The following is a 12,564-nucleotide window of genomic DNA, read 5'->3' as shown; positions in this document are numbered from 1 at the left end:
AGGCAGTTTTTGAAGAAGAGGGGTTCAGTTTGATGGTGGGACCACATGGAACTTTGGTGTCATTGAGATAGCATATTTTAGTGGATAAGGCCTTGGATTTGTAATCAGAAGACCAGGATTTGAGTCCAAGCTCTGCCACTGTCTAGCTCTGTGACTATGTAAGTCACTCAGTATTTAATATTGATGAATCAATAAGACAAGCAGTGTGATAAAATGGATAAAAACCTGAATTGGAGTCAGGAATAAGTAGATTCAGATCCTTTTTCTGGCACATTTGACCCTGGGCAGGTCATTTAACTTCTCTGAACCTCAGTTTTCTTATGTAAAATGAGGATGATTATACCATAGTACTTACCTTACAGAGTTGTTGTGAGGAGTATATGAAGTTAGATATGCAAAATTAAAGTGCTCTATATAAATATCATTGTGACTATTCTTAATGTTTCTTAATCACTTTCCTGACTTACAAAACAGGGGTAGTATTAATTTGTGCATGACCTTCCTCAATAGGTGGTTGTGAGCAATATGCTTTATAAACTTCTGCAAAAATGTGTTCTATTTACTAGCATTACACTCTAACCCAGGGCTTCTTAAATTTTTTTCCATTCCTGACCTTTTTTGAGTTTCTGCAGCGTTTGTTGGCGTTGCATGGCCTGAGAGCATATGCAGTGCAAAGTATTGCATGCCTTGTGTTCAGAACCAAGGCTGCAGTGAAGTTGGGTGATGCCACACTGGCAAGAGCAGGGAAACACCTTCATTTTTAATTAAATTTTGGTTGTTGCATGTTCAGAAACCTTTTACTGTTGCCAAATTTTTCACCACCCCGTATGGGGTTGTGACCCACAGTTGAAGAAACACTGTCTAACCAACTGAGCTAACAAGTATTTCCAGTTGCCTCATTATTTTTTAACTACCAGTTTGATTTCTATGCTGCTAGAGCATGCTAGTGTGGTGGAGTGGAAACAGGGCCAGATTTTCGACCAAAAGCTCAGGTTCAAATGTTGATTATGCCATTTAGTAGCTGCATGAACTCTTTAAACCTCACTTTTCTCACCTATCAAATGAAGAGTTGGATCAGAAGATCTCTAAGGTCTCTCCTAGCTCTAAGTTTTAAGATTTAAGTCTCTTTTTTTTTTTTTTCTGTTCTTGGTAGAGAGTTGGGAAGGGGTGGGGATGGCATTATCCTGGTAGTTATAGGTGTGTACATTGAATAACATGCCTGAGTATTTCAAATGAAGAAAAATCTGAATGTAATAAGTATTCATTGGGCCAATGACTAGCAGTCCTGTGTTCTAGAGTAATACTTGTATGCATTTTATCTTATCATTCAGTGATAGTTGGGGAGTTTTTACTGTGATTGTTTTGTGGACACTTCTTAGAAGGAATACAGAACAAATTAAAAGAAATAGGCTTCCTCTGCCTCTTAGGTCTTAATTTTTTAATTGGTAGTAGAATCCTATTTTTTAGGCCCAGATCCATATCTTGATCTGTTTGTTAAGTGAACCTTGGAGTTGTTTTAGGTTAAGTCTGCTACATTGGTTCTCTTTATTTATGTTCTTTACTTTTTCTTGCTTATGTTACAGCATTTATTCCTTTTTGATATTTTTATTAGTATTGAAGTATTATTTGCATTGTGCTTTCAAAGTAGAATGAGATTTATAAGATATTTAATTTTATTTCTGACTTCTATAAAACCAGTCAACTCATATTTATTGAGTACCCAGAATATTTAAAATGATTGATTTGTAGTGTCATCTCTGCAGATGAAGAATCAGTTTTGCTTTATGTAGCTGCATGAAGAAATAGAAAGAACCACTGCATTGGGGATCAGTTATCCTAGCTCCCATTCTGACGCTCCCACTAACACGTACTCCATTATATTGGGCTAATTACTTCACCTTTCTTGGTCCCAGTTTGCCTTATCTATCAAAGAAGTGATCTCTCGGAGTCTGAATTGAGTACTAATATGCCTGACTGTTTCAGGTGATCAAAAATCGAATGTAATACCTGTCCAGCAGCATGTCCCTTCTAGTTCTGGCGTTCTAAAATTTGTTAATGCACATTTATCTAGCACTTTAAGGTTTAAAAATAGTTCTCTACAACAGCCCTACATTGTAGGCCTCTAGGTCAACCTCATTTTACAGGTGAGGGAACTGATGCTCTAGGAGGTTGTGGCCTACTCCAAGTAACACAGTTGTTAGGAGTTGAGGTTGACTTGAAATTCATCTGGACTCTAAGTCCAGTGCCCAGTGTTTCTGTATGGGTTCAGGAGGAAATGAGACTGAGAATAGGGATGTCTAGCCAAATTAGTGGTATATGCAGATTTTGCCACTGCAGAACAGAACTTTCCTGAACTCTGACAGTCATTTTCTGTATCTTTAGGTCCTCAAATTGAAAAGCTGACATAACTTCCTCCTCTGTGAACTAGTTTAAATATGAATTAAATTGGGACAGCTTAAGGTAGCAGTAAGCCCAAACTAGAAACAAATTATTTTCATTCTTGTTTATTCACACAGATATACACACCCAGAATACTTTCCGTTTACAAAGGTATTCTTCCTTTACTTTACAAAGCTATTCGTCCTTTACGAGAATCTGGAGATACAAACTAAAAAATGAAAAATGATCTTTACCCTTAAGGAACTTAAATTTTACTGGTGGGATTCATCATATACACAGAGAAATAAATAGAACATAATTTAAGGAAGAAGAGAAAACTAACAACTAGAGCAGGCATTTTTTATTTTTAACTGTACTTTCCCCCTCCCCCCAAACACACTAATTAATAGTATTTTATTTTTCCAATTACATATAAAGATAATGCCTAACATTAATCTGATAATTCATTGTATTAGAAATATTATTAGAAAAGTGAGGTCTTTTTTTATTCTTTTGGGTTATAAATTTAATTGTTAAAAGACTCATGCAAATATGTTCAGATTGACAACTGAGCAAGAACTTAATATCTGTAAGACTTCAAAACCTAGCCCCATGCTCAGGTTAAAGTAAAGTGATTTGATTTTACTTGAGAACTAGAAATTACAAAAGGAAAACATTGTTTACCCATTGTACCACATTGTCCTAAGAAATTCTGCAGCTTTGGTTTTAGTCTCCTACAAGTAAGGTTAGGTAAGTTTCTGGTAGTTGTGGCCACCCACCTTTCAGGATAGTTTGTAGGAAGTCCATGTTATACATCTATCACTATATAAATATTGGTTATGGTGATCTGTGATTATGATATAGTATCTTAAATGTTTTCTTGTGTCATTCAAATTGAGAATTACGTAATTAACTACGTCTATGAAAACTCAAACGTTTCTGCCTGAGGAAAATGAACCACACCTTGCCAGCATCAGATCAAACTCCTTAAGCTTTTTGTCTGGGCTAAAAACCAGTCCGTCAACTAGAATCTTATAATATTTAGCCAAGCACACTTTAAGCTAACCTGATGATAATAGCTGTGAATTCAAACTCGTAAAACTTTATATGTATTTTTTAGTATTGTTAATGTAAAATTAAATACATGCCTATATTGTGAAACTTGGTAACATCGGCATAATAATAGATTTTCTTGTAATTTGGGTGCTACCGTCAGGTTGTAAATTCGGTGTTAAGAGTATTTTATTTTAGTCGGATTGCAATGATTAAAAAAAAATCTCTTTGTTGTTTCATCTGATAAGATATTTTGACATGGTTATAAGTTTGTTTCCACTCTGCTGGTGACATGTTGTAAATTCTATAATGCTTAAACCTAAGAGCTACAGAGGTGAAAATACCTACCATCCCTAATTAAAATGAGAAAATTCATAGATCAGTTTTATGTAAGTTCCATTTAAATTTGTTAAGAATGATTTTCTGTATAAAGTAATTTAGTGATGCATTTGACTGAATTGAGGTAACCTGACTAGAAATGGGTTTTGTTTCATGTTTCAAATCCATAATATTGTTTATGATATCGTGCAGATACACTTTTAGGAACATAACTTCTTCTTTTCTAATTTGGATGTTGTCACATTATGAAGTGAACAGTTAAAGGAAAGAAAATGGTTGCAGTCATTCAATTTTGCTATTTATGGAAATTGTAAGATTATTGGTTAAGTTATTAAGGGTTATGATAAGACCAGCTGGAATGGTCTGTACTGAAGTTAAATTGTAACCACTTAGTCTTAACAAAATCCCAGTTTTAAAGATTTATTTTCGCTTTAAGGATCGAATAAGAGATATTCAGTTTAGGTTTCCAGTTATATTACTTCATGAAAATGCAGTGATTATCTTTTTTACATCAGGATTATTTTAAGCTTTTTTTGAGAAAGAGAAATACTAGTAGAAAGGAATTAAGTAAAAATCTTTTGTGTGATTTTTAAAAGGTCTGATAAGTTTTATCTGTTAACCAATTTATTGCCAACGACTTACAAGCCTTTCTTTGATTAGTGGGGCCTTTGCTATTTGAGGTAAAGCCTGTTGGGACCCTGAATCTTCTTTTTGAGCTTCATTTTTAGTATTGTTTGAATGTTCCACTGCTTCACAAAAAATGCCAGCAGCTCAGTGGGAGTGACATTTGAGATCTAAGGCCAGTGGGATATCTGTCCCTGGTAATAAAGTTGGGAGGGTGACCTTGGGGAGGCTAAGGTTGGACTCTCTTAATTTATCTTCCCCTACAAGAACTATTCCCACCTGGTTAATTCTGAAGTTGGCTGTGTTATATTCAAGTCCCTTATTTTTCTTCTCATAGCAAATCTCTCTAACCAGGACAAGAGAAGTTGTGATTTTTATGATGGAACTCTTACTTTTTTCAATCTGAGACTGTGGTCAGTGCTTGTTCCCAGTGATATATAATAATATAATGATTAATAACTGAATCAAACCAGAGCTATGATTATTGGAGCTTGCTGTTTAAGACCTTATGGGACTATAATTGATATTATTCTGAGTCTGATTCCAGATATGATCATCAAGAAATGCTATTGAGCCAATGATCCATGATGCCAGTAACTCTATGGGGGTGACATCTATGAACTGCAGGTGGAGTTCTCATGGGAAAGGCAGGGAGAACGACTCTTGGCATGGGCTGAGGTAGGATTCTCCTGACTCGATTTCCCCAGTATATTTCCTCTTGAATGGAAAGTTTCCCACCTGATTGACTTTAAGCCTGGCCATGACATTTTCTCAATACAATTGGCTACCTATATGACTCTTACCTGGAATTAACATGAAATTAGGGAAGCATTTTTCCCTTACTATAACTATGTCCCTATTTTCTTTTTATGGCAGATTTCTCTTAATAATGACTGGTGATCAGTGTGAATATTAAATCTTTATCTCATAGGCTAAGACTAGCGTGCTTCCGAGCTACTATAATAAGGTACAGGTATTAGAATTTTAGTCCTTTCTATATTCTAAACAATCAAGTACATGAATTTGGTCTTGTCATTTCCCTATTAGTAGTTATATCTTCCTGTATAAGATAAGGTCCTTTAATGTCTCACAATGGTATGAGGATAAATAGGCAGTGATGTAAGGATTTGTGAAGCCAGGATATAATTCTATTATTTAGTGAGGTTAATATCACAAACGTTTTCAGTTCTGTGTTAAAGAAAAGAATTTCAGCACAATCTTAATAAGAGTGACTTGTAGTCTATCTAAGAGACACTCAGTTTTACTCAGATTATTCATTTGAATATGGTTAGTAACTGAAAATTATAACATTATATATATTATATAACATTATAATATAAAATGTTTTATTATAAACAACTTATTTGATATGCAGTTTTATAATTGATTACTCCGTGTATTTATACATTCCACCCCATAACCTTTTATTACAATTGAAGATAAATTGGCAGCTTTTAAATGAATTCATTTTTGTATTAGAGGTCATCTTCTTATAAAAAGAGTTCTGTTATTAGTTCCTTAGCAGAATCTTATCCTCCTAAGGCAGAGTGTGGGAGTAGGGAGAGAATGAGCAGCTAAAAGTAAAGCGCTAGAGTAAATAACAAAATAAATAGAGTGAAAATTTTGGTTTTGGTGACAATTTTATTTTAAAAAAATAATAATATGATTAGATAATTATATATGCCAGATTAAAAAATTGGGTTCAGAATTTTCTAATTTTTCAGTTGTTATTTGAATTTCTTAAATAGATCAACATTACAATTTGCTAACCTACATCACAAGACAATTATAAGCAATGAACTGAAGTTCCTTCCCTTTCTGGGACTTGAATCTGAGGTGAAGAATGAAATAGATGAACACCAGAAGTTAAATGATGGTGGAGTCAATGCCAATTTAAAAGGTACTTTTTAGTTTACATAACTACATTGGCAAATATCAAATTCTTAACCAAAAGGGCTCATTCTACAAGTCAGATGCTCATAGATTCTTTTAGATTCCCCCTTCAACCTGATGTTAGTAGTGTCCAAATACCTGATTTAGATGAGGATAGGAGAAATAAGACGTATGGGAAAATGTAAATTCTGTGGTCTAGAGGTTCCTATTTTGGTGTTCTTATTAGAGCTATAAGGTTTGAGCTAACTTGCTACCTGATCTGGTTATTGGCAAAGCAATCTTGAATTATATTTAGATCTATTCTGTCAGAGATTTTAATAGGAAGGGGTATCTCTACAAGTGACCTTAACTGGAGAAGCAAGTCTGCTAGAAGCTGCTCTGAAGCCCTGCTCATTCCAGCATGCCTTAAAGGAGAGATCTCCAGAGGACCAGAGGACTGCAGATGTTTCAGAAACCATACAGCTATATGAGATGAGATATCTGAGCCCTAAGAGATGATGGACTAATGAAATGGACAGTGGGAATGGGTTACTGAGGAAGATTGCACTATTATCATCTGTAAGGTCTGCTTGCCAAAGGGGATTGCCCCCAATGGCTCTTGTCAATGTGTCAGTCTCTATCACACTGTTCACCTCACATCATTCTCCATCATAAGCCCCATAGTTAAAAACTCCTGCTGAAGCATTTGTCATATCAGTTAGTGATTTATTAAGAAGACTGCATCTCTCAAGTGAATCAAAGGATGAGAAAAATTATTTTTTATATTATATTAATAACCAGTTATTAAATTGGGATCCAGGTTTTTCCCCTTTTCTGTTTCCTCATCAAGGCCTAACTCTTGTTAAGCTCTTGTTAAAATCAGTCTCTAAAGGACATGACATTACTCCTAGCTCTCAAGAAGCATGCTTTTCAGTCTTGGGCAGGACCCCACCTAACTTCTATTTAGAGCATAAATATAATCCACTCCATGAGCTCTTACCCTGGGGAAAAGAGTCCTGTCTTTGTAACTTTCCATTAGAGATTAGGGCAGAGGTACGGAACCTGCAGCCTAAAGGCCACATGTGGCCCTCTAGGTCCTCAAGTGCTGCCCTTTAACTGAATCCAAACTTCACAGAACAGGATTTGTGACCTTGAGGCCGCAGGTTCCCCACCCCTGGTTTAGGGTCACCCAGCTCATGAAGGAGAAAAACCAACCAGAGGGGTCTGGAGATGGATTCCCCTCTCCAGACTGCTATAAGCTACTGAGTCTCATAATCAAGCCACATTATCAGCAGAAAGGGCTAAAGACTTCTAACCCATCTCCTCATTAAATATCCACCAATCAGGGTTAATTTTCACTTGTCAGAGGCATTCCCTCTTAGAAAGGTATTTAAGGCTCTCGGGGTCTCCATTGGGGGAGGGGATCTTTGCTTACTGAGAGAAACCACTGACCATCAATTTATTAATTGCCATATAGTCCAACTAATAAATTGATTATTAATTACCCAGAAACTCTGTCTCTTAGGGTTTTTCATTCATTTCATGTCCTGATTCTTCTTCTTTTCTCCCTTTGTAAAACTTCATTTGGTGATCTCATTAGCTCCCATGGATTTAATTACCACCTCAATACTGATGATTCTTAAATCTACCTTTTCCTACCTCAGTCTCTCACCTGACCTCCAGTCTTGCATCTCCAACTGACTTTCACACATCTCAAACTGGAAGTCTCATAGACATCTTAAACTCAAAATGTTCAAAATAAAACTCATTATCTTTCTGTCTAAATCCTACCCCACTTCTACTTTCCCCGTTCCTGTTAAAGGCAATGCCATCCTACCATTTTCTTCAGGCTTACAACATAGGAGTCATCTTGGTTTCTTTACTTTCTCTCCCACACCCCCATATCCACGCTGTTGTCAAGGCATGTTGATTAATATGTTCCCTTCTCTCCTCTGACACTGCCACCGCTCTATTACAAGCTCTTGTTGCCTCACACCTCGTTTACTGCAATAGTCTACTGGTGGATCTGCTTGCCTCAAGTTTCTCCCCACTCCTGTCCAGTATCCATTCAACCACTACAATGATTTTCCTAAAATGCAAATCTGATCATGTTTAACTTCCTCCTTCCCCCCCCCCCCCCAAAAAGCTCCAGTGGCTTCTTATTACCTCCAAAAGCAAATACAAAATGCTTTGTTTGGCATTCAGACCCCTTCATACTTCATAACCCAGCCTCCTCGTACCTTTCCAGTCTTCTTTTACTTTCCTCCCTAGCATGTACTCTTCAATCCAGTGATACTGGCCTCCTGGATGTTCCATGCACTAGACACTCCATCTCTTGTCTTCGGGCATTTTCTGTGGCTATCCCCCATGCCTGGAATGTTCTTCTTTCTCTCTTTGACTACTGACCTCCCTGGTTTCCTTTAAATCCCAGCTAAAATCCTACCTTCTACAGGAAGCCCTCCCTAAGCCTTAATTTCATTGCTTTCCCTCTGTTAATTGTTTCCTGTTCATCCTGTATATAGCTTGCTTTGTATAGATTTGTTTGTATGTTCTCTCCTCCTTTAGATTGTAAGCTCCTTGAGGGGAAGTACTGTCTTTTGACTCTTTTTGTAACCCCCCTCCCCCTCTTTAGCTGAGTGTTTGACAGATAGTAGACACTTCATAAATTTGAATTGTTGAATTAAGTAGGCAGTAATGAATGGGATAGTAGATAGATTTAAGATTGGGTGTGGGGCAGAGAGGATAGTAAAAGGGGTAATCAGGAGTAAGTAGGAGGCATAAAATAGAGATGAGGTAACATGTCCACAGTCACACAGCTGGTTCGTTAGTAGAGTTGGGCATCAAACCTAAATGTCTTTACTCTGAAATTGATAATTTTTTACTTTATCATGTTGCCCCTCGGGTTTGACTCTGATTCAAGGAAAGCTGTGTGTCTTGAACTGATGTTTTATATAAGGGACTGTATTTTTAAATGAAAAATAATTTTCATCATTATGCATTATTCTTCTTTACAAATAATACCAGTCTTTCCATTATCTGCAACTAAAGAACTTGGTTAGTTCTTTTAATAGGAATACTAATCTATTAATTTGTAAACATTGTGGCAAACCTCCATTACTGTCATCTAAGTAGTTGTGCTTTGGGGTACTGAGTGCTTAAGTTCATCTAGTAAGTTGTACTTTCCCTCAGAAATATATTTGTTAGACAGTGTGGTATAGTAGAAAAGGAAGACTTGAATTTGAGTACTCACTCTGCTACTTATTGTCTGTGTAAACCTTGGACAAGCAATGTTGCTATGGGGATGGTGCTTTCCATCCTATAAATATTTTATAAATAGGAGTTATGACCCCAGGGTGGGGGTTGAGTAAATGTTAATATAAGCTTCTTTAACTCATTTGAATCATAGAATAATACACTTAAAGCAAAAAAAAAAAAAAGACCAAAGAGATTGTGTCCAGCCTCCTGATTTTACAGAGGAGGAAACTGAGGTAAAGACATTAAAGAGTCTTTCTCAAGGTCACACATATGGTAAGTGATAGAACCTGGATATCAGTCCAGATTGTCTCACTCCAAATCCAGTGTTCTTTTAAGTCCTAATTATTCTCAAGTTCTCATTAAGCTATAGTAAGATATAAGATCCTTTATCTCTAAAGAACCTAAGTCAAATTAACAATTTTGTCTTTGCCATTTTCATAGGGTTTAGGGTTGATAGGAATCTTAGAAATCATTTAGTCCAGAAAAATGAGTCTCCTGCATTTGACAAATGACACGGCTAGGTGGTGCTGTGGATAAAAGTGCTGGCCTTGGAATCAGAAAGACCTTGAGTTCAAATGTGACCTCACATACTTATTAGCTGTGTAACCCTGGGCAAGTCAGTTAAACCTGTTTGCCTCAGTTTCCTCAGCTGTAAAATGGGAATAATAACAATACCTACTTCACAGGGTTGTTGTGTGGATTAAATGAGATAATATTTGTAAGACACTTAGCATAGTGCCTGGCACATAGCAAGTGCTACATAAATGCTTATTCTCTCTTTCCCCCTTTATAAATGAAGACTGAGACTGAGAGACTTTTTGACTTAGCTGAGGTCACATGAGTATTAAATAGCAGGATCAGAATTTACATTCCAGTTCCTCTGACTCTCTAAATCTAGTACTCTATCAACTGTCCCTGGGGAATATGCCTCATGTCCATTTGGGGTGCTGCCACTCATTTCAGGATGAGTCCATGAAGTTGCACGGGGAACTCTGCTGAAGTCATCTTGGAATTTGAAACTTTCTGGTGACATTATCCACTCAGCTTGGCTTAATTAAGCACCTCTCATATTCTGGGTACATTCAAGGTGCAGGAAGAGATAAAAAGAGAGGTAGTTGAGACATGGTCCCCATCTCTAAAGAAGGGCGTGTCCCAAAATACCTGATGACAGTTACATAAATACACATTAAAAAACCATGTGTGTTTGAGGAGTAGAGTATCATGAGAACAGATGAGGGAAAGATTGTGCAACTATTGGTGATTAACCTCCACACAGATTTACCTTGCTTTATCAAGTTACTGTTTTAGATTCTGGACTATAGAGTAGTAACCTTCACGTGTATAAATATTCACTGTCATAGAAAACTATTTAAAATTACATATTAAGGAAACATGGATTTCAGATATGGACAAATCATAGAATTATAGAATATCAGAGCTAGAATGGGCCTTAGATCACTTGGTCCAAAACTCTTTTACTAATAATTATAATGATGATTTTGGGGGGGTGTACGCTTGACCTGTGATTTCATTGGTATAGGGAATTCCCAGGGAGGGAGCTCCTTCTACTATTACAGATTGGAGCCTGATTTTCAATGAAGAGAGGATTGCCTGGTGCTTGAGGTGTTTAGTGACTTGCCCAGGGTAAGTGTCAGAAGCAAGATTCAATCCAAGTATTTCTGACTCTAAGACTAGTTCTCTATCCATACTGCGTTGCTCCCTGTTCTTATTATGCTAACCACTTATTTATATAGCACTTCAAAATTGGCCAAGCCCCTGACTTAGAGTAACCTTGTGATCTACTTAGTGCAAGTATTCTCCCCTTTTTGCAGAAAAGAAACATAGGTTTTTCTGAGAATTTAAGTGATTTGCCCATGGCTATACAGCCAGTAAGGGTCTGAAATGGGACTTGAATCCTGAGCATTATCTGTAATGGAGAAAAGTTAGAAGCCTTCCTATTAAGATCAGGGTGAAAGCAAAGATGCCTGTTGTCACCACAATTATTCAGTATTGTACTAGAAATGTTAACTATAGCAATGAGAGAAGAAAAAGAAATTGAAGGAATCAGAATAGGCAATGAGGAAATAAAACTTTCACTCTTTGCAGATATAATGATATACTTAGAGAATCAACTTAAAAAAAACTAGGTGAAATAGTTAACAATTTTAGCAAAGTTGCAGGATGTAAACTAAACCCACAAAAATCAGCAGCATTTCTGTATATTACCAACAAAGCCTAGGAGAGACAAAAAGAGAAATTCTATTTAAAACAACTATAGACAATATAAAATACTTGGGAGTCTACCTGCCAAGACAAACCCAGTAACTTTATGAACACAATTACAAAACACTTTTTACACAGATAAAGTCAGGGGGCAGCTACATGGTGCAGTGGATAAAGCACTAGCCCTGAAGTCTGGAGGACCTGAGTTCAAAGCCGGCCTCAGACACATAACACTCACCTGCTGTGTGACTTTGGGCAAGTCATTTAAACCCAATTGCCTCACTAAAAAAAAACAAAGTCAGATCTTAACAATTGGAAAAATATCAGTTGCTCATGGATAGGCTGAACCAATATAATAAAAATGACACTTCTACCTAAATTTATTTATTCCCATACCAGACTACCAAAATATTCTTTTGTAGAGTTAGAAAAAAATCATAAAATTCATCTGAAAGAACTAAATGTTAAGAATATCAAGAGAGTTAATGAAAAAAGGTGTGAAGGAAGATGGCCTAACCATACCATATCTCAAACTGTATATAAAGTGGTAATTATCAAAACTATCTGGTAGTGACTAAGAAATAGAGTGGTAGGTCAGTAGAATAAATTAGGTATACAAGACACAATAGTAAATGACCATAGTGATCTAATGTTTGTTAAAACCAAAGACCACAGCTTTTGGGACAGGAACTCACTTTGATTTTTTTGTTTGTTTGTTTTTTGTTTTTTGGTGAGGCAGTTGGGGTTAAGTGACTTGCCCAGAGTCACACAGCTAGTGAGTGTTGTAAGTCTGAGGCGGGATTTGAACTGTGGTCCTCC

At 36.5% G+C, this 12,564-nt stretch overlaps 1 protein-coding gene across 3 annotated transcripts in view; it reads left to right on the top strand.

Moving 5' to 3' along the window:
• LOC114047036 (F-box/WD repeat-containing protein 2) overlaps positions 1 to 12,564 on the top strand; it is a 34,838-nt gene that overhangs the window by 11,631 nt on the left and 10,643 nt on the right. The window contains exons 2-3 of one of the 3 annotated variants that reach the window (XM_027867700.1): positions 4,943 to 5,073; positions 6,144 to 6,295. The exons of the other annotated variants lie outside the window; for them this stretch is intronic. Coding sequence (XP_027723501.1) covers positions 4,973 to 5,073; positions 6,144 to 6,295 — 253 coding nt within the window. The 5' untranslated portion in view covers positions 4,943 to 4,972. The remainder of the gene's footprint in view (positions 1 to 4,942; positions 5,074 to 6,143; positions 6,296 to 12,564) is intronic. 3 annotated transcript variants of the gene reach the window in all.

This window comes from Vombatus ursinus, unplaced genomic scaffold (assembly GCF_900497805.2).
Source record: "Vombatus ursinus unplaced genomic scaffold, bare-nosed wombat genome assembly UNPS02014786.1, whole genome shotgun sequence".
Lineage (NCBI taxonomy): Eukaryota > Metazoa > Chordata > Mammalia > Diprotodontia > Vombatidae > Vombatus > Vombatus ursinus.
This window is presented reverse-complemented; position numbering and strand designations above follow the sequence as displayed.